The 26,452-nt window shown below is 40.9% G+C and overlaps 1 protein-coding gene across 3 annotated transcripts in view; it reads right to left on the bottom strand.

Annotated features, from left to right (window-relative positions):
• HAO1 (hydroxyacid oxidase 1) overlaps nucleotides 1–26,107 on the bottom strand; it is a 38,349-nt gene extending 12,242 nt beyond the window's left edge. Inside the window, exons 1-5 of one of the 3 annotated variants that reach the window (XM_064510014.1) lie at nucleotides 25,755–26,107; nucleotides 23,643–23,897; nucleotides 19,208–19,405; nucleotides 11,914–12,065; nucleotides 1,700–1,955 (exon numbers count right to left, since the gene is read on the bottom strand). In XM_064510014.1, coding sequence (XP_064366084.1) covers nucleotides 1,700–1,955; nucleotides 11,914–12,065; nucleotides 19,208–19,344 — 545 coding nt within the window. In that variant the 5' untranslated portion in view covers nucleotides 19,345–19,405; nucleotides 23,643–23,897; nucleotides 25,755–26,107. Of the gene's footprint in view, nucleotides 1–1,699; nucleotides 1,956–11,913; nucleotides 12,066–18,825; nucleotides 18,916–19,207; nucleotides 19,406–23,642; nucleotides 23,898–25,754 lie in introns of those variants that run through there. The other 2 variants (XM_064510015.1, XM_026094579.2) reach the window with 2 other exon arrangements.
• Nucleotides 26,108–26,452: the final 345 nt, after the last annotated feature.

Genomic DNA, 26,452 nt, shown 5'->3' with positions numbered 1-26,452 from the left:
GGTCAAACTGAGCATTTCAGAAATGCTCTATTGCTTTTCTCAAATATTTTTGGATTATTTGTCTCATGCTCAAACTGTTTAACCCCAGTTCTTAAAATAATATTGCCCCTAAGAAAAACTATTCCACCCCAAAAAACATAGTTTCCTTAAGTAAAAGGACAGTGTGTATCAATAATGTTTTGTCGATTGCAGATCCATGGCAGGATTAAAACATAGGGCATATGCATATCAGTGTACTACATTTTAATGCCAGATTTATCAGGCATTTCATGCCTTCCAGTGCTTTCCTCATTAGATTGTACTGTAATACAGAAAAAATCATAGGCAGAGCTAAGGTTGTGCTGTCAACCTTCACCATATCATTTATTAGTTCCACTTACAGGCACAGGGAGGAAGATCTCACACTCCAACCTCTAGAGCTCTGCACCAGGGAGGAAAACAGTCAGTTTCATTACAGAGTTGCATGGCTTTGAATTGAATTGAATATTACCAAAAAGACTAAGGACTTCAGGATATGATTTTCTATTTGTTATGTTCATGTTACATACAGTAGGTACATAGCCTAACATTTTTGGGAGAGATAGCACTTCAGATCCATTAAAAAGATTCCATACTAACTTTCACCTAGAACTCAAATCACAGTTAACCTGCTTCAAAATATCTTTTCCCCTTCCCCCCTTCCATTTTTCTGTTCCTTTGCATTGCAGACTCTGGAGAAGAGTGAACACACTAGTCTTAATATATGCCATTGTAGACTACAGTCAATACCAGGACCTGCATGCAAAGGAAAAATCCTGTTCTTACAAGATTTTAGCTGTTTTGCAAACTGAAGTACTGGATAATCCATTCACTAAGTGTTCTTGCTTAGCTGCTAACACTGTGCCACAACTTTATCAAATGTTAATAAGCATGGTCTGTACAGTACAGCAGCTTATATTTGCGAAAGGCAGGTGAAATCAGTCCAGCATCAGTGCACTTAGAACACCCCTAGAGAACTCCAAGTTAAATGCTGCACAGACCCAGGAATAACCAGAATCTATGAGTAGTGCTGAAGTCACTTATAATACCACTAATTCTGTTCAGATGAAAAAGTCTCAAAAGATGTGTGTGGGAGGAATTGCCCTCATGGATCATTAAGAAAGGCTGACCCCCATGTATTTCTGTGTTTGACTAAAACAAGAATTGAAGCTGCTTGGAAGGGGACTCAGTGATCGGTAGCAGCATAGCCCTGGACCTACTGTAGCATCATAGGATAACATAGGTTAGAAGGGACCTTTCATGATCATCTAGTCCAACCCCACCACTCAGATCACAGCCAACTTTGCAACTCAAAGTTAGATCAGGTTGCTCAGGGCCATGTTCAGTTGAATTTTGAATACATCTAAGGATATATTGCCAAATATATAAAGAAATGCCCCATCGCACTCTAACTTCAGCAGTCTGCAGCCTCAGGCTGCCCAGCACACTATGCATCTTTTACAGTGTGCAAACATCCCAGAAAGCTTACTTTTGTCCTCAGGTGGACCATAGCTGGAGCAAAGCAAGCAACATTTGCTCAGTTCCCTAGTGGTAAAGTCGAGAGTGGTGTATGTCACCTAGAAGAAATTTGTCACACCAACAGAAATGAATCCACCAGCAGCATCACAGGAAGGGCAGCAGTACAGATGACCATGGCCCTGTGCCACCAGCAAGTGAATACCTGAGGTGTGGAGGAAGCTGGAACCTGTTGCGCACGTCGTCAATACGCCTGCCAAGGAATGGTGTGTCCACTGTCAGGAAGATCCCTTTGTAGCCTGCTCTCTCCGCACGCTTCACAAGGGATTTGGTAACCTCTCGGTCCTTGTATATGTAAAGCTGCAGCCAGCGAAGGCCAGCGGGAGCTGCCTCAGCAACCTCTTCAATGGAGGAGGTGGCCCAGGAGCTCAGCATCATGCCTGTCCCCATTGCCTGGCAAGCTGGAGGAACACAGAGTTATATTAGCGCCTTTTCAAAACGTGGAGGCTCCTCTAAACAGGAGCACTTGGCATGAATCACAAGACAGGGTCAGTGCATGTAATTTCACACTTCCTTTCCTCAGTGCATGATCATGTTTTCAGTCTTTCAGGGAATGCTAGATTATTAGTAGCTTTGTTATTAAGAGTGCTAGGCTGCTGTGTAAGCTCTCTAGTTTATTCTCTGTACTTAGTTGCCTACATGCGGGTTATGGTAATCCCTGCACCAATCCTGGAAATAAAGGACATTATACTCAGATTGAGCCTTAGCCCGTATCACTAATTCCTCCTGCTATAGGGAGCCAGTTTGTAAGCCCCTAGAGCTATGCTGGTTGCCTCCACAGGGGTGAATTCCACCTTGGGCTGCACTACAAGCTAGCTAACCTCATACAATTAGATTTTATGAATCTATGACTTATTCTTTTCAGAGTAATCTCTCGCTTAATATAAAATAAAGGAAAACATACTGCAAAATGCAAAATTTTACATAAAGCTTTATTTTTCTTGGTCTACCGCAGTATGCATACTTTTAATGTAAATGGACCTCTGTTTCAAAACCTCATCTCCATCCTATAGAGGTATTAAAAAGTAGCATTTTATTAAATAAGGATTACAAAACTCAGAGTGGAAATTTATGAACAGCTTATTCAAACAAATTGGTTACACCCTCTCACAACCACTAGGCAGCTTTCAATCAGTGAAAATAACCATGCTTTGCTCTTCTGTCTTGCAAATTTTGCTATCTCATGAAGAACTGCAAACTGCAAAATCAAATTTCAAGCAGTAGCCTAAATAAACATCTAATAAGCTTCACAAAATGCTGTCTACTTCTAGTTAGATTCAGCCTCTGCTTCAGAAAATGGCATACATTACAAAAAGGCAGTTTATAACATGAACCAATATGGATGCATCTCTTGCATCTACACTATCCAAGTGGGAAATGAAGTTAAAGTTTTCATGCTCCTGCCTACCCAAGAAGGGGTGAATTAGGGAAAAAAAAAAAATCACTGATTTGTGTTTTATTTTCTTCACTAATCATTTACAAGCAGACTGCAATTTAATCAAAAGGCTAAACAGGTCAAATTGTTTGCCAAGTTATTTGCTGAAGAATCCTCACTGGTTTATTATTGAACACTTAAATAATCTACCAATCTGACAGGAAATACATCTGTTGTTGGATTAAATAAGAACAGCCTGGAGGTGCCCAACCAAATACAGGCATCTGCACATGGTGTATTCTCCTAGACTCCATTTTAAGTCAGCAAAGTGCAACAGGCATTTCCAAGGCACAATCCTCCCACTGGCTATGATTGGCTAACCCACTAATTGCAAAACCTTCAGATCAGGTAAGGGGAAAAAAATGTAAGTGTTATGGTTCAATCTGTCTTTAGGTATCTTTATTCTTTATTTTTATTTTCAACTCTACTTGTATAGCCCTAAGGACACAAGAAGAGTTGCAAATGTATAAGCAAAAATAAAAACTGCACTAAAATCTATTCAGTGAATGGAAGATTTTAAGCACACAAAATAACACCATATCCTTTCAATTTATTTGTATACATGGAGATAGAGAAGACAACATTTACATCTTATTCCAGATTAAAGTAGTTTGGTTCAGTCAGGGTTCAACTATCACAAACTGGGTTATAGAGTTTTCACAAAAGTATATTCACAAAACTCCTGTTGTGTATCCTGTAAAATTGGCCACTCTTTCGGAAGGAATCAACTCAAGATTCATACTTTGGATCTGCACAATCAAATTCAAAGTCTACACACACAAAATTTATTCAAACTTGTAGAGATTCCAGGTTCCAGTTTTAGCTGCTCTATTTATTTATCTTGATCATTTTAAGCTTATTTTGACAATTTTGTAGACTTTCAAAAATGTATGATATATACTCTTGAAGTGTTGCCAGGTTCTTTTTTTCTGGAATCAAGCTTTGCTAAAAATATGCTCATACTTCTAGGATATTTTAGCTGCAGTTTAAGAAAACAGAAGCAATTTGTTTCCTCTAACAGCTGCATTTAGCACTCCAAGTTTGGGGTGCTACAGATATCTTAAATTATTAATAATCAGTACTGGATCCATATAGCCATGGGGCACTCTTGCAGCAATGTGACATTTGCCAGAGTTTAAACATCAGATTTTTGTAAATCAGCCTTTCCTCAGTCCATTTCAGTTCGCTTTTAGTCTGGAATTTTTTTTTTTTTGGTCATCTTTTAAGCCCCGATACAGAGCATTGCCCAAAGCATATGCTTACTTTTGTGCACAATGAGGACTTTGAGCAAGGTCACCAACAGTGCTGAAAGCATAGCACTAGGCATATGCAGGGGGGTGGGAGGAGTTTTAAATATTAGCATGATAAAACTTTAAGCTTTTTATATTTCGTCTTTTGTCAGGACCAAATGCTTACATAATCAGGATGGTGGTGGAGTGCTTGAGGAAGGGGACCTACGTGGCCTTCAATTGAAATATTTTACACAGCAACAAATCAAGATCAGCTATCGGATGGGACCCACTTGAGAAGTCCACAGGAGAACAACAGAGAGGTAACAACATCTTTCAGCCCTTTTTTCCATCCTGAAACCTCAAGATCTCCTTCCTACTTAAGCAATTTCTGATAGTAACTTCACTCCAACAGTCATGAAAAGGATACAGATGCAACATATTTCAGGGAACGACACCGAAGAGGAGCTTGGTCTAAGCTCGCATGTTTTGCCAGGGTTACCTTATATCCTTAATAGGAACTTGGCTATTTTTCTCTTGCTGGGCAAATTCTCATCGTTTCCCATTTAGGGGAATCTCTGAAGAGAAGCAGTCAAAACTTCCCCAATTTGGTCATTCTAACCTGAATCTACCAGTAAATATATGGTCCCTAAGTTAGGGGATAGAGTACATTATTTGTGATCAACATGGCGTCCTTTTGGCATGGTGGTATTTCTCAAGAGAAGTAGCTATGTTTTTAGAGTTGCATCTCCTAAGAAACAAAATTGTTTAAAGTACTTAACATTACTTTCTTGATGAAACACACTTGGCTGAGAGATGCCCTGCCCAGCCTTACCCCACTTACTCCTTACAAAACACTGCATGCAGTTGTGTCTGTAATCATTTTGTTGATGCAGTGCATTTTGTCAGCTGTGCAGGAAGGCGATAAGCAGCAGAGAAAATATGAGTGAACAAAACAGATTCGGCTGGTCTAGAAACCAGGGCTGTCAGGTCAGAGGGCTCGCGTACCAGAAAATTGCACCAGGAAATCCCCCAGACATGCCAGTGTCTGCTGTCTCTGGGGGAAGCCAGGGCCAGGTCAGTCCAGCCCATACAGCCCCATGCGAATATTGTCCTCTCAGTGAATCCGTTGAGACTCCTTGGAGCCTAGTGTCTTGACAGCCCCTCTAAAACTAACATTTTTTTGGAATGCCACACAGGTAAAAGGCAAAAGATGAGTACAAAGTCCTGCCATGGTCACAGGGGCTGAGTACAAAAAGCAGCAGGTTGCAAAGTCCCTCACTCACAGCCACGGGCTTGTCGGATGCAATTGGCAGAAGAGCACAGAGCCACAAATCAGATGGTCAGCAGCATTAAAGCTAACAAAGAGCATATTAAAAGTCTGTCAAGAGCCAAAGGAGCAATAGTATTTGTCCCTCACTAGTTGGAAATAATGCACTTTCCAGTAATAAAATGGAGGGTGGCGGGAGAGTTTTTAGTCAATATTCCTTTTCTCTATTTGGCAAAGCAAATAGTGCACTCATATCACAAGTAATGGTGAAACTCTTCTTGCATCAGCAGTAGCTCAGAAAGTTGTTTGAGGGCAACTGCAGAGGGTAAACAAAATCATCAGGTCTGAATAACTAGCATTAAAAATTTTCAAAAGATCTGGCCAAGAAAATGGTCAAGATACACAGGCTGATTTTCAGTAAGTCTAAAGAAATCAGGTATTGCAAAACTGCTTCTGGACTAAACAGAATATTAGATATGAGAATCAGTTAGCAAGAATTGAGAGCATTAAAGCAATTAACATCAAAACTAACAGACCACAAATCTTATCAAAATAATGCTACATATCTGTTTATAATAGACTGGGATTTCAAAAGACTGCTATTCCTTGGTAAGCAGCTGGAGAGTGAACAAGATTTTGTTTCAGTGTACTTGCATGTGAGTCCTATTTAGAGGACCATAAATACTATTGCACTAAGGGAGTGCAAACTCTGAAGATGACATGGGGATGACATTGGTTTGTGAGTAAAGCATGAAATCAGTATGACAAGACAATATCTTTGCATGAAAGGATAGTGAATCTTCCAATGAGTGAATAGAAAAAATCATGCAGAATCAGAAAAGTTCTGGTCAGTTGGGTTAAAAAGTGTTTAGAGATCAGCCCTTTGCTCTCTAATGGTGGCTAAGATTATTCACCAGATTTGGCAAATATTTTTAGTTAAAGAAGTTGAAATAAGAGTAGGAAGGAAAAGAAAAATTCACAGAAGTCAAAATGTCATGCGTTGATATTTTCAAAATGGAAATGTTTTCTTCTGAACTAACACTTTTGTTTCAAAACAGAATTACGGTCAAAAGCATTAGCTAGTAGGAAAATGAAATAAAACATTGTGTTTTGGATCAAATTAAACATTTCAGTTGATCCAAAACAATTTTCCTCCCAACTTTCAGCTCCTAATGAACAAAAAATCCATTATTTGCAAAATTGTCAAATACATACTGATGAATTGCCACTAAAATACTATGGAATATACTTGAAGAAAGATCTTCAAAAATTGGAACAATTTCTAACCAGGTCCATGAGACAGGGTTCACAAAATTGTTTAAAAGATGAGGAAACATTCTGTGTAAGGAAAGACTCCAGGTCCACTAGACATGTCAAATAAAGCTAAGGAATGACCTTATTATAATCTATTAGAACCTATGTGGAGAATAGATTTTTTTGTTTTTTAAACTCTAGCTAACAACAGTATTAATAAGATCCAACATCTGGAAGGTGAAGTTATACAGATTTGGACAATGATCATGGTTATATTGCTAACAGTGGAGTTAGCTTTCAGAATAACTTAACGACTGTTATGCTCAACTGTCCATCACAGGGAATTTTTAAAATCAAAATTGAATGTTTTCCCCAGAACATACGCCTTACTAGTAAAACAAAGGCCAATAAATGTGTGTCCTCAACAAGACAACACCTGTATTTATTTTACAGAGTGCAGGCAAACCCACTGAAAGAACAGATAGCAATTTAAAGCAAAATGCTGTCTCAGTACTTAAGGGAGTTCACTGAGAGGCTTAGATATCATTCTTAAAATACAAGGAGGGAGGAAAAGTCTTGCTTTTCCTGCTCACTGTACCACCTGTTCTGCTGGTGAGGATGGTGCCAGCCCAAGGTTTTGTCTCTTGGAGTTTAATCCCAATAACACAGATCTGTTGTTTGCTACACCTGCTGAACAGTACCCAGACACACACAGGGCCATTGCTCATTAAGCTCAGTAAGAAAGCTGCTGTGTGTTGAGACTCAAGCTAGGATGCGTGACACCTGGGCCATCACTTCTCAGATGCAAACCCTCACAAGGCCCTCACAATAGCAGGGGCACACGATACATTGCTTTTTGCACACCTGAGCCAAAACTCAAGCTTACAAAGTACACTGTGTTTTCCAAAAGCCACAAGATTATGTATCAGATTTTCTTGGCTTGGGTAAACTGGTGTAGTTGAAGCAAAGCTGATTAAAAGCAACCAGCAGTCTGCTCTGTGTGTTTCAGAGGTATCTAAGAGTTTAAGAGAAGTTGGATGCAGCAAAAGCCCTGATCCTGAATGTCCCAAATTCAAGGGAAGCTCTAAGCCAAATGTGTACTTTACAGTTAATCCCTGTCATCTTATAAGGTCAAACCAAAAGCTTGGCACTGAATGCCCCACTCCACCTCTAACAGAGCACAAAACTGAAGTCATTTTTCTAGAAGAAAAGCTAATGCAATACAGAGGGTGTGATTTTAATTACCCTCTTCTTTGAAAGCGATGAAAATTTACTGACTCTCAAGGATATGTTTACTTGACCACATACTAAAATAGTTGCCAGTACACCAAGCTCTTCTAGTTTTGATTTAAAAATCCAAGAAAATTAAATGCAATAGTCATGTAAAAGTTTGAAACTGTAAGTGCACGAAAGCCAGGAAATTCCAAAATTAAGTTATCTACCACAACCATAACTCAGGCCTGGTAGTTAGCTTATTGTACCATTTGACTGTGTAATGCAGTAACAGATTTATGCCTTAAAATGGGGCCAGGACATAGTATGGGTGGGAATCTGGGCTATGGAATGTTCTGAATTTTGTGCATTTCAAATCTCACTTTTAACATTGTATTAATATGTTTGCATTTAACAGTATTATGCTTCAGAGTTTCCTCTGCAAAGTGAAATCAGCATAACCTGGGCCAGAAATATCTGCAAAAGTTGCCAAATGACAGGACAGCACTAACAGGACTGACTGTGGTAGGATGCCTCTTCTCAAATCAATTCAAGGTATTTGAGCTCCATCGTGTGGAATGGGGCTGTATATACAATATGCATAAAATCCTTGGCTTCCGAATAAATCTCTTAGGGGAAAAAGATACATCTCCAAACATACTATAAATCAAAGAAACCTGCTTTTACAGAATATCTGATTCTGTCTATCTGTGACTGAAGACTGAAGTCTAAACCTAACAGAAGAGTTATGTTTGATTAAATCCTTGGACTACAATACTGAAGTTGTGCAGCAATTCACCATGGCAGCCCCTCAACTACACTGCTTTTTAGAAAGAATTGAGACCAGCTCTCACTGCAGGGCATGTAATTAGATTCACTTCATGCTAGCACTTGCTGCATTGGTTATGGAGATGCTATTAAGTGAATAGCTCATCCATGCAAAGGACTGAAGCTTTTCTATTTCGCCTGCTTGGGTTTTGTGTCCTTGTTCATTCTACCTGTGCTGGAGCATTGCAATGACTGCCCAAAGCTATTTATATGCAACAGGTACTGTGTGACCTCTTTTTAAGATTTTGTGACACTCTGCTGCTCCGGATAAGGAAGCTTCACATCTGAAGTTGGGCTAATATCGTATTTCTCACAGTCTTGTAGACTGTAAGCTCCTCATTAATATCTTTGCACAGCATCTAGCCTAGAGGTGCCCTTATCTTGCCGACTCCCTGGGATGCACTCAAAGAGCTATGTTCAAAGTGAATGCCTTTCACAGACAAGCAAAGGCTTCTGAATTTCCAGGGACAAAGACATGGATTATCACTGGTGTTCATAAACAGTTTTGTGATAGAAAGCATATATTGTCATGAAATATATATACATGTATAGAAAGTATATAGAAATATATATATATAGTTTTCATTTTTATTTGTTCAGGTGATGGTAAGGATGTCTGGAGGCCTGAAAAACATGCCTTATTATGAGAAAACAGAGCAGCTGTAATGGTGCAAGTAACTCAACAGTGGGCAGAAGCAGCTCAAGAAGAGCTTTCTGACAACAGGTAGCTCCTCAGCCTAGCCAAAAGGGTTAAGGGAGCCACTTGTTGAAAGCTACAAATAAACAGACTCAAACCAGATATTGGGCTGTGTTTTAGTATCAGAAGTAGCAAGAAACAGGTGAATCCTCTGTCATTTCATTCCCAAATAAAGACTGAATGGATTCCCTAAAAGAGACATTGCTGGAGTCGTGCAAAAATCCCTGCCAGCCTTGATTACCGTTATGCAGGAACTCATATTTGATAAGCATTACAATCTTTTTCTGGCAAAAAACCCCACAAAACTACTAATCTATTCATCTGTATTATAGAAGATTACAAAACCTCCTTGACAATTTTCAAGACAGACCCAATCTTCATCACACAATGTTTACAAGAGACACGTACAGACAGAGGGCCAAAGGCACAACTGCCAGGGCCATTGCTCAGCCCCAAATCACACACAGAGGGCTGCAACACGCTCTCCTCGCACTCTGCATGTCTGTCATACCACCAGCTGCACTTTGTAGCTCCTACACATCCAGATTCCCACTTTTTAATCTATTTGTTGGGTGACAGAAACAAAAGCTGACAGCAGTTTTTTTTCCATTTTCACCTTCACAAATGCATTATTACTAACCTCTCCTGGCATCAAATTGCAAACATCACTGAAGACATATGGGCAAGACCAAAGTGCCTCAAGTCCAGCACCCAGATCAGTGGTTTCCTCTTCTCAACTCTTGGGTATCTGCCTTCTTCACCTGAAGTCAGAGAAGCAAGTGCCCACTCACCCCCTTTCTGCCGAGCTTCATCTTCCCTCATTGATATTTTTTGTTTCCTCTCCAAGGATTTATTCAATGATGGGAGTAAGAGAAATATCTCCCACTTGAAAAATACAAAAACAAAAATACACACACCTTCAGAAAACCATCTGCAGCACGCATATTCCAAGTCCACAGCATTTCCCAGGGCAGGGAAACAAAAACTGCACCACCATTTCCATAGTGAGGTGCAGGATTTTATTTCCTGTTCTGCTTTAGGGAAAGGGTCTCATTCAGCATTTGACTGCTGCTCTGAAGGGCAAGCAGTCAAAAACTGGTTCTGAGATCCCAAAATGAACCAGATACTTGGGCCCTGTTCCCTTTCACACAGTAACCATCATACCCCTGGAGCATTCAGCTCAGCCAGCCAGCCAGGCCCAAACACGTTTCTGATTACACTGGCACAAGCACCCCAGAAGAGAAGCTGTTCTGGCATCAAGGAGCCCTCTGGTCTATGCACTGGGAGTAAGGCTTTGCCCTCCCTCTGCCTCGGTGGCTTTGCAGGGGTAGGAGCCAGCAGGAAACCCTACCTCTGCTTCCCATGGCCTGTTCTGCCTGCAGAGAAACCAGACACCCTTTGAAATAAGACTGTGCAACCTTCCAGACAGGGCACTTGCTGCTGATGTGACTGGCGCTGCACTGCAGAAACTGCAGCCAGAACAGCGGAGGAGGGACCGCAGCACCATCCCCTGCCCTCTCCCTGCTGGTAACAGATGCAAGGGGGCCACCTGGGCTGTTTGCTGACCATTATTTTACTGGAAAAGGTGCCAAGACCACTTTAGAGCAAATCCTCCCTTTCCAGGGACTTTTGGAGGAGTCCCACCTCTGAAAGGATGGGGAACTACTTGCAGTGAGGGAGCATGTCTGAGCCTACAGCATCTCTTGTGCGGGAGCAGCACAGAGACTACATGTGAAAATAAAGTAATATGAATGCTGCAAGTTATTTTGAAAACCTGAAGACCCCAAAGCCAGGATTTTGTGAACATCACATTTCCTGGGAAAGGAAATTATAATGGCCCTGTTATATCTCATTGACTTTAAATGAGACAGCATGAGCCAGGATACTTCCTGGTTTTAGAAGGTCAGCTCCTTTCCATCCCAAGGCCAGATTTTCAGCTCATGTAAAGCAGCACAGCTCCATTAAGGAGTTATGCTGATTATACTAGCCAAGGGCCAGCCTTTCAAAACGGCCAGAGAACCCAAGGGAGAAAGGATTAGCACTCACTCGCAGGGGAGTCAGCCTTATCATTCGCCTCTGAAACTTTGATAAAATTGAATGTGCTTGTTTTCATAACTGATGCATAGTTGATATGAAGGCAGAGTTATAAAATAGTTATTAAATTAGGCTCTCTGTCTCAGCTCCCCAACCATTTCCCCATTGCATACTGCATTTCTCATCACTTGTGCATGTTTTCCCCTGGCATGAACAAAACAAAGGAAAGCAATATAAATAAATAAATAAAACCAATTAGTCTGAGCAACAACTCAACCCCATCAGGACCACAGCACTACAAGCAAGAAACACAGCTGGACTGCACAAACAGCAGGCACAGTATTAGTCTGTTCCTCTCTTTGATTCGTTGCAGGGACCTCTCTCTCTCTGCACCATTTACCTTTAGCAGTAGCTGTCTCTCCCTCAACGTGAGCCATGCGCTGCATAGCAGTTGCTCCAACACAGACCGGCATGCTGATTTTCTGCCCTAAGACAGAGGTTGACAGGTCCATTACAGACACGTCCCTGAGCATCCGGGGGTACAGCTTCCATCTGACACAGAGACAAATGGATAAATTTTAAAAAGTTTTCATCATTTCAGTTATTTACAGTTCCTAATGGCCGAGAGCAAATTTTTCTGTTGTCAGGAGAAAGATTATGAAAGCTGGCGGGAAGGAAGCTGCAAGAGGCACTTGGGAGGGGGGTATTAAAGCTGGAACAGATATTCCTTGAATTATCTGGAGCTGCAGTCAACTGCTGAAACGCACAAAGCCAGGAGAGAGCGGGCAGAGCGAAGAGATCAGCAGAGAGTGAAAGAGCCAAAGTGCCTTACAGCATTATTGACCTCTATCATTAGAAAGAAAAGACAACAGCTGCAAAGGGTAACATTTAAAATGAGTCTCAGGTTCCCTGAAAGCCTTGGGCAGAACTGGATGACAGAGGGTGTCAGAGGACAGCAGAAACTACTAATTATCCCCATCTGACCTCCTTCAGTTACATCTCCTATGGACCTGGGAGCCACAGGAAACAAGGATTTTTGGATAAACTGGCCTGGTCAGTGCTCTTATCCCTCCTTGTCCCTAAGTGCCTCCCTGTTGCACTTCACTGCGTTATCTGCTCTCCTTAGGCTGGATGCCTTCCTCCCTGCACTCCTCTGCAAGCAAACGAGGGGTGTACAAGGTACGGGTTGCCTGTGTCATGGGTCTCTGCAGTGAGAAGTGAGCTGCCGCTCTTCTGCCCTGGAAGAGCGGGCAGGCTCACCAAGCTGAGAAAAGCCAAGCCAGGGAAGTATGGAAATTCACTGCTCTGCATCTCTCCTGGCACCTTGATAGAGCTGCTTTGCTCAGAGAGGCCTGTTCCCTTGCAGTTGCAGACCGCTGTATAATACATGCTTAGTTCAGAAGTGACTGCAACCCCAGAGACAGCCTGTTGTACCACAAGGATTTAAGACTTCCAGGAAAAGACTAAATGCAGCAACTGTAATTTGGTACAGGAAAAGACTGAGTAGCACAATTACTTTTCCAATAAAGCAAATTACAATCTAGTCCTTGAATGACTTGGCCCAGCACCTGCTCACCCATTCCAGACCTTGCTTTGGACTTTAATGTGTCCACTAGAAACTACATCAACCCAGAGCAGGGCTTCATCCAAGAGTACAATGAAAGCTGACTCCAAAGCAGAGCAAACAAGCAAAAAACAAACAAAAAAAGCACTTACCTGAAATTGCAGTTTATTGCAGTCAGGCAAGACACTCATGCCTGGACACACAGAAATTTATCTTTTCGTTCAAGAGCTAGCACAATGGGACTATGATTCCTCTCACTAAGTAGCTCACTCTGCAATATCCAAAGGTATATTAATACAGTTACCTTCATGGGGGGATGCCTATGAAATGGCACTCTCCAACCAGGCAGAGTCATAGCATAGCCACTATTGCTACGAGGCACCAGAGGGTATGCGTTAGCAGGGGCTGTGCCGAGGGCCACAGAGCAAGGACCATGCACTCTGTGCGAGCCCTAACAGAACAGGCGTCAACATCTCTCGCTCATGCATCCTTCCCTTGGAAGGACTTTACACTTTCAGACAATAGCTATTGAATTTTACTTAAAGAAAATAATTAAAAGCTTATTCTCTAATACTGCTGAACCTGGTTACCTGCTCCATGCTAGAGTGCCTGTGCCCTCCAATATTATTATTAGCATTACGGTAACAACTGGAGCTACTATTATCCTGGGACTATACTCTGACAGTCAATAGTGGTCAGCTTGAGCTCACATCCTAAGATGACAGATTAGGACAAAAAACCAAACCCACCCACCACACACACAGAAGCATCAATCTCTTCAATCTACAGAAAGATCAAGAGATATTTCCAAAATAAACCTGGGACAGAGTCAGGATGAGACCCAAATTTCTTAAACCCTAGAGCACCAGGCTGTGCTAGCTCTCCAGAATGTGCTCCCCAGGGAGGAGAAAGATGGTTATGATGCTTGGAAGAAGAGATGATGTTGTGGGAGTCAGCTGTATCATTTGATGCCAAGACACACACTGCGAGTATGTATCCTTAGGCTTGTTTTCATGCTATTGTATCAGATTGTTATTTTTCAGGGGAGGATGGGCTGAGGGTGGGACAAAAGAAAACATGGGCTTCTTTTTTTCTTCTTCCTAACCTTCATTCCAAAGCCTTTCTCCCAACTCCGAGACATCTTTTCCCAGCAAACAAAGAAAATAATAATCCTTTAATGTCTTTGCTCAGTTTTAGAATCAAACTCAAAAGCATAAGGATCTGAAATATTTTCTTCTTCCCAATCTCCTAGTTTCTGTGCTGCTTCTGACCTGTGAGATTTTTACCTGGTATAAACCACTGCCATTTCATCACAGCACACATCTAAGGATCAGTCCTAAAGTACCAAAATTCCTGTAGTGCTTTTAGCTGTGAAAAGTAGAGACACCAAACCCTCCCCACAGGCTCCCAACAGTTTATACAAGAAATGTGATGCCATTACAAGTGGTGATAAACATCCTCCTCCCCGTTATGTACCACCAAGAGACTCCAGCAATGACCTTCTTGGACCGTCAGATTCACTAACCCCAGACTTTAAAACTGAATCATCCCTTTTGATCCCCTTTGTGGCTCCTCTGCCCCTTGCACTTTACTGGGCTGCATGTTCTTGACCAACATCAAATCAATAAGCATAACAGGTTTTACTGGGTTCCATGAAGAAAACCAAAGGGATCACCATCTTAGTCTTAACTCAAAGAGGAAAAAAAAAAAGAAAAAAGGAAAGGAAAGAAAGGAAAAACACCCCCCCCACACACACACCTGATGTGGCTTTTTTAGTGGGGATTTTTCTGGCTGTTAGCAAGCCAGACATTTGAAGCCAAGTACTTTCTGAAAAAGCCATAGGGAAATGCCCTCAACAGCAGTAAGCAAAAAGCAAGACACATAGTTCCCAGTAACCGGAGCATGCATGCACTGTACTGCCACACAACACCTGCTTCTTCCCAGTCTATGGGTAAAAAGATTTCCTGGACATTTTGTAAAGATCTTGTGTATTTTTTAATTCATCTTTTCCTTGTAATCCACATTTTTTTCTGAATGAAGTCCACACTGGTGTGCAATAATCAGCAATTGCAATCTATTACCTCTTTCGTCTCAGCTGGTATCTGGGGAACTGCTACACCAAGGAAGGCAGTAAGCATTCACAATCTGGCAGGCAACTTTAGCTAAAAGTTGTTTTTAAAGAAGGATGAAGAGGGAAGGGGAAATTCTCTCTTCCCTCCATGTTCAAAACTTTCAAAGTGTAAGTTATCATACAGTTGGTTAAGACAAAAGGAAAGCATTCACTATTTTCCCCACTCCTTTTCCACTGGGAAATGCTGCTGAAATTTTCAAGATGTAACACATTTGCAGCAGCTCTTCTTGCTTGCCTTCTTAGTCGGTACTAAATAACCCCTTGGTGCTGCATTGCTGGCGGCATGGCCTAGAGGGAACTCACTGTTTGGGCAAAGTCCCTATCCCCATTTGAACCCACTTTGCTACCTTAGTCTCCCCTGCAGTCTCTACCTCCCATCATACACTGATGTTCTATTGCTGTGCACTCTTAAGCAACAGCTGCTTTTTCTTGAGGAAAATATATTTTATATCACAGGGTATCTTGCAATCTAAGTGGCAGTTATTTTTAGAGCACACTGAGCATCTGAGGTGAAGGACATTACAGAAATGTAGCCAACTTACTACAAGCATTCCCTTCTTTCTTCCCTCTACAGCTTTTCACGCCTGCTTGACTCTGACCACATTCTCCGTTTTGCTTTTTTAACCAATATTTGCATTATTTAAATGCCCAGCTATTTTAATGCCCTTAATACCTAGCTACAAGACAATTTGCAGCAAGTATGCATCAGTGCTGTCACTGACAAACAAGCTATTGCTGTTCCATATATATGGCAACACAATATATCTTTTCCAAATGCCACTGGGAAGTCAGTACAGTACGTGTCACCAACAGATTAGAAATGTATTCCTATACACACATAGGTCTACCTTCATTACAATGCTGAAAGAGGAGATTTCAGATTACTTCTTGAGCGCCATCAAGCTTAAGGCACCCCAACCCTGTCATAAAATCTATTCTCTGCTCAGCCCAATTGCTTCCTTGGCAACTTGAGAGTGAATTTAATCATCAGACAAGCACAGTATTGGAAGGACACATGGTATTTTGGGATACAGAATAAATGCAAGGTGAATAAAGTCAGAATCCATACGGAATAATGCATGCTCTGACATCTGAAAAACTTCTCTGGCCTAAACGCTTCATTTACACAACTGTGATGAAAGTTATCTGAGCCTTTGCCAGTAGAAATCAATGGTAGTTCTGAGGCCATCAGAAATGAAGCTGAACATACTGATTTCTTTCAGAAAAATATCTGACTTTTTTAAAGGATACTTACTCACTCTAAGTAAGTTTTATACTCCGAAATACTGTGAAGTCCTTATACAAGTTTTCTACCCCACCCCTTCTAGATATGTTACCAGGAAGCCACTGCAAACATGGTCAGATAAACTGTTAAACACAGCATCCCATGTGCTAAGAAAATACAAGTTGACAAGTGGATTTAGCTACCTTTGTTAACATGTCTCTGGGCAGATTGGATCTAACTTGTTTAAATCAGGATTAGTTATTGTGATTAGTGGTAAAAATTCACTACTACTACTACTGTTGATTGCCTCTAAGGACCTCCTCTCAATCTCCTTTCCTTAACATCACATTTTGTTATCAGGGTAAATAACCTTTATAAAGCATCTGAAAGAATTCAAACAAATAGGTGAGCATTACTACAGCCCCTCCTGCTCCTGATCACCTCTTGGCATAGGAACAGTCCTTTGGCTCTCTGTCTGAACAGTGTCAAGTGCAAATGGGGTTTCAGAGGGCTCTTGTGTCTAGCCAAGAGGCCTGGAATAACCAGCTGCAGCGCAGGTTAGTTTCTTCTTGAACATAATTCTCCTGCCGGCTTTTCTATACAAGTCCCTAATATTAGACTTCTGAGTTAATTTCTGAGTTCTGACCTTTGAGATCCAGCCAAAGGACTTGCCAAGGTTTTCTAGAGTCTTTAAGAAGTTGCATGTGATTTCCAGGGAAACAGCTCATGACCTGTGGAAAGGCACCTGGAACAGTCACGGGGCTTGGTAGTCTGCAGCTGCCACACACTGCCCTGCCATAAACCCCCTGCCCAAGTCTGGACAAATCGCTTAGTACTGGATATACAAGAAGATACAGGTGACCACTTACCTCTCAAGGAGCCTGAATTCAAAGACTTTGGACATTTAAAACTGTTTTTTGTTGTTGTTTTTTTTTTATTATTCAGAAGTGTTCCCACCCAATTGTTTTCTTTGGCAAAATTATTCTTTTTTTCCTTCCACAAGATTACAGACTGGAATAGGTTCAGAAAGAGAGAAGAGAACTGAACTACAGAATCTCCTAAGCCTTAGGGATCTCAGGGATCTGGTTAGCTGAGCTACCAGTCTTCTCAGTTCACTAGCACTATTGGTTTCCATTTGCAGGCACCCAGCTTGCCCTGAGTACACAGATCCTAACTCAACAAGCTGTCTAAAAGTTAGAATTAGTGTCTGCCCTTCCTCTAACCCTTTGTCTGTGTTTCATTTCTAATCCATAAAATGAGGTAAGTGATATTTAGCATATCAGCAAAATGAGTTGAAGTCTAGCTAATGACAAGTGCTATAGAAGAACAAGGTATTACTGCAAATTCAGTCATACCCTGCAAGTAGGTGAGAATCTAGGCCAGCAGACCCATCTACACAAGCGGGAAGGTTAATAAAGATTTAGAACCATCTCCCTCAATGTGTTTTCAGCAGAACCATCCTTCAACTTCTACCCTACTCCTAAGTTAACAGAGGAAAACGTGCTCAATGATTTCAACCTAGTCTATAATCAAACATGTAGCATCTATGCATATCTGACACTTTTCTTGGCACAAGACAAACTATTTGGCCAGGATATTTGACATCTGAGGAAGAAAAATAAAGTGAGGAGGGTGAAAAACTAAAAATAAATTGGAAAATTTTGTTTTGGTTTGCTAGACACACAGAACATACATGGGATTAAAGATAAGGGCTTTAGAGATTAACAAAAACAAGTGCAGGAGGGTTAAATGTCTGCACCAACAAAACCCAAGAACCAAAGAGAAAAATGGAAGCTAGCAGTTGTTTGTTTAAATTGTTTGACTAGGCTTAACTGGGATGATGTGATTAGCCTGCCTGTTTCTGCAATGCTTGGTGGCAGAGGGGAAAAAAAAAAAAAAAAAAAAAAAAAAAAAAAAAAAAAAAGAAATCGAGGTTCAGGGAAGGGTGAACAAACACAACACAGGGAAAGTGGCTTGAAGTGTGCTTTGATAATCTTCCATAGAATTTAACAGCAAAAGCTATCTTAAACTGTGAAGATCTTGTGCTTCTGAACCAAAGGGTTCAGGGAGCTCAGGTTTTGAGAACAGGACAAGGGGTCAGATTTAAATCAGAACTGCTTTATAATAACTCCCATCACTTACAGTATTTAATGTTGAAGCACTGACCCTGCTATTGCAGATCTCCTGACCACAGCTGGGCCACTCAGTACCAAGCACTGGCTTTCATTGCTTATTCCAGAGCACGCTGCTAGGATATTTAACTTTGATTTAGCAGTGTTGCAGAAACACTCATTGTGGAGGGCTGCATAATTAATGCAGTTTAGGAGGAACAGGTGAGAGCTAGAACCAATTCAGGAGCTAAAAAATGAAAACAGAAGAATCCCATACTTACATTACAGCCTAAACATAGGAACTAAAGTTTCATCAGTTGATTGGATATTGGTTATGTCAGAGCCAAAAGGACACAGAGACTTTATGCTAACTGCAACAGAAAAGAAACAGAATGCAGGTAAAACTGGAAAACATTCTAGTGTATTTTTTGGGACTGCATTTGATAGAAAATATTAGTTGGAGAGGTGAAAGGGGACAGCTGCTAGGTTGTCCTGAAAAGGAACAGCGAAATCTTTTTTTGCTTACAGAAGTCTTTCAGAAAGATTTTTGTGTGAAGAGTCAATTGTGCACCCACATCTACCAATAAAGCAGAATTTATACACCTCCCCCCACACAAGTACATACACATGCATATGTATTACAACCTTAAGTCATCCTCCTACCTTGAAAATGCTGCTACATTATCTGCTAATGTTTCTTGGTCATCTGCTCCTGATCGGTAGTAATCATACACTGATTTTGGAAGAACTTTTTTAGCATACTCTTCATAATCAGCAACACAAACGGGTTTTCCAGACATGTTTGCAGATCTCACAGGGTAAGTTCATTCCTGCTTCCCTCTCTTTTAAGCTCTAATTTCTCTGTAAATCATTAATTTACAACTTAATCAGGATCTGACCTACTTATGTACACACACACAAACGCACACAAACTTCTTGTGATGCTCTGGACTTTGGCACTGTTCTATTTCATGGTGTCAAAGCAAACCTAGAGGAGTAAGACACGGGGAAAGAAAAATGCATCAGCAAGCAAAGTAGTATATTGGTGCAGCATGGATGGCTTAAATCTACAGCAAGAGGAGTGTCCTGTCTCTTCTGTATGCATTTATCATTGAAAATATGCAGAATGCTGAAAAAGGGAAGAGAAGGATATTGCTTATGTCCAAAGAACAAAATTCTGATTTAGATGATTTATAAAAGCAGGTCCAAGTCTGGACTGGCATTTAAAACTCCATTTAACACAGGTGAGTTTCCAGCTGTTTCCATTACAGCTCCAGATTCTGTGTCAAGTTGCACAGACCTGGATCCCAGCTGGCTAGAGCACTGCTCAGGCAAATGAGTCCTGCTTTTCAAGCCAATTCCCCCTCCACAACCCAGGGATCTTGTGTTATGAAGTCAGATGCATTCACTAGCTGGAAACAAAATTAGCTTATCAAACAGATGACATTCATCCAGAATGCAAGATTTTTGTAAAGTCAAAATTCAAACAAGAACTCTTAGAAAATCTATATAGAGAGTGAGATACTTTTTTAATCTTGACAGGGAGAAGTCACAAGTGTATCATAGCTGTATATGTTCAGTTTTCCTGCTGTGCACGTTTCAACTACTAACAATGCAGGGTTTTGCGTTTTGTTGTTTTTTTGTTTTTTTTGTTTTAAGCAGAGTTTGGGGAGAAGGGAGCAATCAATACTTTACTTAGAATCAAACCCTCCAGAGCAAAGGTCGAGGTGCAGCAGACCTTTGCTAAGCACACAGAAACAAAGCAGCACGCGCTGTGGTCACTACAGCTCAACACAGACCTCAATTTCTGACCGTCTCCTAAGCAAACAACAGGCAACTAGCCTGTTGTTGATTCACTGCTAGTTATTTGTGGTGCATTCAGAGATGAAGAAATGCAGTGCAATATAAATATAGCCATGCCTCACTCACTTCCTCCAACAACACAGGGCTTTAAATGACTTGATTATTCGTCAACAAGGCTGAGGAATTCACACAATGTAAAGTTAAATACACATATACCTCTGTCAAAACCACAGCCATCTTCCTTGCTGCTGGTTTATAAATAACAGCTGGGAACATAATATTCTGCAGAGAGTGAGAAAACTGCTTAAGATTCAAAGGAGATTTTGAAACATCTTTTGAGGAATATCTCAGGGATGGAAATGGGAAGGATGGTGCCAACTAGAAGATCAGTACTGGGAAACATTTAAAGAAAACTACGGCTCTTAGAGACTTGCAGCTATTTCTCCAATTGCTTTCCCAGATGAAAGCATCTTAATTTAACATACACTGAGGAGGGGCGGGGTGATCATTCTTATAGCTGTTCAGAATTTCCATGGGAGGAATTGTTGAAGATTATCATCAATATACATACATAGAATTACACCATGGGGCATTTATCACACAAATGTCAAATTCAATTCAAATCCAAAATGGCTTAACTGACATTTCTCTGTGCTCCCAGCACAAACTGGGAATAGGTCTTTTTCCATGTAAAACCTGCATTGCTTATGCTAAAAACAGGCATTTATCCTAGAGCATATTAGACTAAACATTCTATGAGAGCTAAACATTTTAATATGTGCGACTGAATTCAATGTCAATATTTTGTGGTACAGCTTATAATACTGGGAATCTGCACAAAAATTGCTGAAGGTAACTACACTTTTCTACCATTGATCATCACTATTATCATGTCTATATTCACCAAAAAAAGAACAAAAAAACAACAACAAAAACATGCTTTTTAAGGCCTTTATCAACATGGGCAATGTTGCTCTCTCTCTACTTATATAGCTTTATTTGTACAAAAATCAGACTGCTTTTATTTTACTGGTTGTTATTTGTCACTCAGGCTAAAAGTTCTTCTTTCCTCCCCTATCACCCTCACTAACTTGCTCACATACGTCAAGGTGCATATCTTCATGCCAACTTCTCAGGTTCCCGCCCCCCCGCCCCACCCCCCAAAAATGGGAAACAAGTGCCAAAGGCGAGTTAGGCCAAGGGGGCATTGGCTTACAGCTCTGGCTAAGCCACCAGGCCCTGAGAAGTTGCAGCCCCAAGGGCCACCAGGAGCTGGAGATCTCTCTGCTCCAGCAGACACACACACCCCTTCCCACCTCTAGGCAGTTTATGAGCCGGGGTGGGGAAAAAGCTGCCAGCATCATAAAACAAAACCAAGTAAGTAGCAGCCTGCTGCTAAGCTATGAGTATTTGGCCCCTTACTGGTAGCACATGTGTAATCCCTAGCACATCTGATAGTGATATACAGAATCGTTCTGATCCAGCTCCCTTACAGGTAATTGGCCCCTTTATTTTAAGGAATCTGTCTGGTTGCTACCTCTCTGGGTGAAACACTTCCTCTGTCTGCTTAATGAGACATCAGCTGTCTTAACTTTAACCTTGAAAGCAAGAGAAGAACACCTTACTTAACAGCAGAGTTTGCCCAATAACCAAGGCAAACCTCACTGATGAATCAATGCAATCTCGACTGAAATGTTCAGATATGATTAGGGCAAAGAAAAACAAAATCAAGGTAACAGTAACATCATCTCCCACTATTTTCTCCCTACTCTTTCCATTGTAATTGTCTGGTGACCTACCAAGGGAACAAATCAGAAAGTGGCAACATGTAATTAAAGCTCAGATCCACCAGGCCCTGTGAAGAAATCTCTTCTTACATTGGTTCAAAAAAAGGGGGTATTGCAAATTCAGGGAAGAAAAAAGATCTACCTTTATTAAGTACAGAGATATGACTTCTGGCTCAGGAAGCCCTTCAGAGGCCAGAAGAATGTTCTGGGAAATATCACTACATGCTGGTCCTATTAGATAGCCAGAGACAGAAAAAGAGCTGTATGCACATTTAGTCTGAACCACTGTGCTCCTACTACAGAATCACAGACAACATTGATGGCCTTTTATGAACAAGTAAGAATTCTCTAAGTGAAGGATACATCAGCTGGGATCTTTCTTCAGTTAACTTTTTCAGTTAACTCCTGAAGTTACCTGCAGTGTATGTTTAAAATATATCAATGTTCCAGTGATTATCTCAATATTTGAGTGTTGTGCAAAACTGTTTCATCAAGCAACTTTTTAAATGCAAGAAAATCGCTCTGTTTTGACTTCCCAAACCCCATGAACATTTGAGAACTCAGAAACTACCTCTTTCTACCTCTTTACAGATTATGAGCACCCCGAGGTAAAGTGTTTTCAATGAATATTTGGCATCAATCAGAGCTGAATCAGTTTATTTTAGCCCCTTCAGGTCACTGTGTCCCAGGGAAAGGGGATAAGAAGAAGAAGTCCGAGTTCCTACTCCATGTTTTTAAATCAACCATTCACATAGAGTAGTCTGGAGAACAAAACCAGCAGCAAGTGCTGTAGAGGGGTTCTTTTTTCCCCACAACTACACTGAATCCAGTAAGACACATCTCCTTTTAGTTATATCTCAGTATGGCCCCAGGTCCTCCCTTCTATTTTGGTGAAAGAAAATAGCTTTCCTTTATGGATATACAGAGACAGATGAGAAATTAGTCCTGACATTGAAAATTCTTCCCCAAAGGCAGGCACTGATAAAGAAGTGATGGATCAATACAAAATATCTACAGTTTTTCAGCCATCTGTGAATTCAGCATGAGACAGTGTTGAAAATGATGAGGCTGTTGTAGGAATGAGAACAGTTCCTCAGCCATTCAGCACAGCAGGTAGAGGGCCCTCGTAAGGCCTCAGGAATGTCTGTTTTGTGAAGCTGGGGAGTCTAGTGACTGCGGTGGTGGAAAGAGGCTGGAGCATCAACTGGAAGAACTGTTATCCAAGGAGGATCCATACAATTTTGAATACAAGGAAAACAATCCATGAGACCCCTACGAGAAATATTCTCATCATTGGTCTTACACACACATACACACAGAGCAGTAAATGGATGTAGCTCTGAGAAGCCCTTAGGGAGGCAGAACAAGGGGTGGTCTAAAACAATAGTGTTGCAGTGAAGATCACAAGCTTGACCAAAGATCTAAGCTGTGAACAAGACACTGCCTGACCTAAATGTGTTATTAGGCTACAATAAAGCAGAGACATTAGCTTCCCTTTCTATGCTCACCTTGAATGGTTTCCACTGTGGATCTCGTACAGCAGCACTGCATGGACTCTAGACGCCTCTTTGCTAGGAATTCAATTCAGTGCAGTAGTTTGCTACTTGTGAGAAGTAGCACAAGTAGTAGGTGAGATTTCTTGAAGGCCATATCTGTGTCACCATCTCCTTCCCTGCAACACAGCTGACAGTTCTTGTTCATATCTTTCAGAGCTGCTTGGTGGATCCATTCTGTGGTCAGTGTGCAAATTCCTGTTTCAAACACTGGAAACTCCCAGAGAATTACTTGTTTGTGTAAATTCCCAGAACCATAACTATGTAACAGATCCAATCTGTTGCTTTATCAAAAAATGCTCTTAACAAGCATGATCTTTCCCCATCCCTCACATAACACAGTTCAAATACTGTAAATGACCACTGTCATTTGTACACCCTCTGCAAGTGCATGAGCTACTGACACAGCATGTACAAAGATAATTAGCAGTGTCTAGATTCAGTTCTCACACCAAACAAATCCAGAACAGATGTAAAAGTATAAAGGTAACAGCAGGCTCTGAGAAGTTCTAATGACTGAAGAAAAATGACATTTCCATATAAAACAAAAATTTTAATAGAAATATTCAATTACTAAATCCCCATTCATCCCCTGTATATTTAAATACAGAGCTTTCTTTTCTCTTTGGGGAAAGGAAAAAGTGAAATTAAAAAGGACAGTACAAAGAATTAAGGTGTTTTTATACTCAGAAAATAAAAAAACCTCTTCCTCCCCAATAGCGAAGAGAATGAAAGAAAGGTATTGGCAGATCTGGTTCACTGGCAAATGAGCTTACAGATGAATCGGTGCATGACTACTTAGGAATGAAAGGATAAGCAGTAAGTTAGAGAGAAAGGCAGCTAGCTCCTAGAAAGAGCTGCAGAAGTGCCACAAGGGGCATAGACTGTTTTCTCCTGGGCTGCCCTTTCCTGTAAGATATCCTGGGTTTTGTGTGCACACACGTGTTTTAATACTCAGAAAAGGAAAAGGGAGGGGGTCTGTTTCCTTCCCACTATCATACTGCAGTCAGAAAACTGCCTGCAAAGATGCCAGCAACAGCCATTCAATTTTTCATTTTGAATATATCATTAACTTAAGACACACACACTACTCAGCAGCCCTGTTACTGGAACAGCCAAGGATGTTTTTGCCAATTGAATACAAAAGGTAAATGACTGGCAAGTGAAGTTAAACATTAGAGATAGAACAAGGGAAGCAAAGGCAACCCTGACAGCTAAAACTTTCAGTGAAGTCACCCTTCCCCCCTCCCACTTCTGTATTTAGTTTTCACAGTGATTCAAGACAAATACGTTTCAAAAGATATAAATTCCAAGGCAAATATTCAAACTTTTCTACAGCTCCAGTTCTGCCAGGAGAATATTATCTTCATACTTCCTCTACAGGAATAGAGCCTATACTTGTTTGATTACTACAGACAAAATCCAACCAGATTCTGAAAATTACTTTAAGCATATACTCCACCTGTGAATTTTCATGGGGAAAATTTCATATTGTCACATCGTTAGATAGAACAAGATGCAGCTGATAAAATAGTAAAACAACAAAACAAATGCTCATCAGGGTTTCATTTGATGCCATTCCCTCTTAATTTTACATTGGGAAATTGATGCAATAGAAGAGAAAAAAACAAGAGGAAATGCAGACCACCCAACCCCATGCAGCAGTTATGTTCCCACTGTGCTCATTAGTGAAAGGTGGTCCAGAAAACTCATACAACAAGAATGAATCCAACTTTGTACTGCATCCACTATTTTTTTTTCGTCATCCAAATATGTTGCAATTATTGTTCCTAATAGTCACAAGGTCCCATCTCTCCTTCTATACTCAGCACACCCGGCCTTAAGGCCAGTTTATTTAGCAAAGACTGCGTGCTGTGAGCTGCTATCAGATATTGTACCATTTAGGTCTGTACACTTTTTGGTAATCACATCAGCAGGGAGAAGTGTACTGCTGTCGCAAAGTCCCAGACGGAGTTAGCACATTCCTGATGAAACATCCTACTAGGAAAGAAAGTGAAATCATGGTATCATATCAGCAAGTAAACTGGCTAAGGAAGCCTTACCTACCTAATCCATCTGACAATTCAAACTGCAAGATGAAGTCCTCAATCGCTGGAAACATGCATAAGGATAACAGCAGTAATGCTGAATTTCCATGCCTATTCAGGTAGAAAAACAAAACAAGATAATGTGGCCTGGTGATTTTAGGCACCCTGAGAAAGACTAAGGTGCAAGGTCACAGATCCACCTAGAAATCATATCACTTTTTAATAAACGCTATTCAAAATTAATAACTGTATCTTCATGTAAATTAAAGGCCTGAGATCTTCAGTTTCACATTAAAAGCCTCTCAAACACAGACACAAAAAACCTGAAGATTTGCACTGACAGTGGATTACTCCAGGGAAGCAGGAAGGGGGACACACCAAGACTCCCCCTCCCAACACACACACACACACACACACACACACACACAGAACAGAAGCGTCAGTCCTCAAGGATTCAAAGTTGTACTATTTTGGCAAGTCTAGTCCCAGCTGCATCTTACACCTTCAAAACCATATTGCTCAGCCCTGAGTTACTACAGTGAAAGCCTCAATCTTCGTGTGCTTCCAGGTATTTTTTCATTAATGTAAAAGGAGGCAGTTCATTAACATAAAGGTTTGTTTAAAGTGTGTAAGGAATCTTTGCAAGCAAGCTATCACCTCTAGTATCAGCTGGAAAACATTACTAAAAATCTTTTGTTAATTACACAGATGAGCAAT

This window comes from Dromaius novaehollandiae, chromosome 3 (assembly GCF_036370855.1).
Source record: "Dromaius novaehollandiae isolate bDroNov1 chromosome 3, bDroNov1.hap1, whole genome shotgun sequence".
Taxonomy (NCBI): domain Eukaryota; kingdom Metazoa; phylum Chordata; class Aves; order Casuariiformes; family Dromaiidae; genus Dromaius; species Dromaius novaehollandiae.
This window is presented reverse-complemented; position numbering and strand designations above follow the sequence as displayed.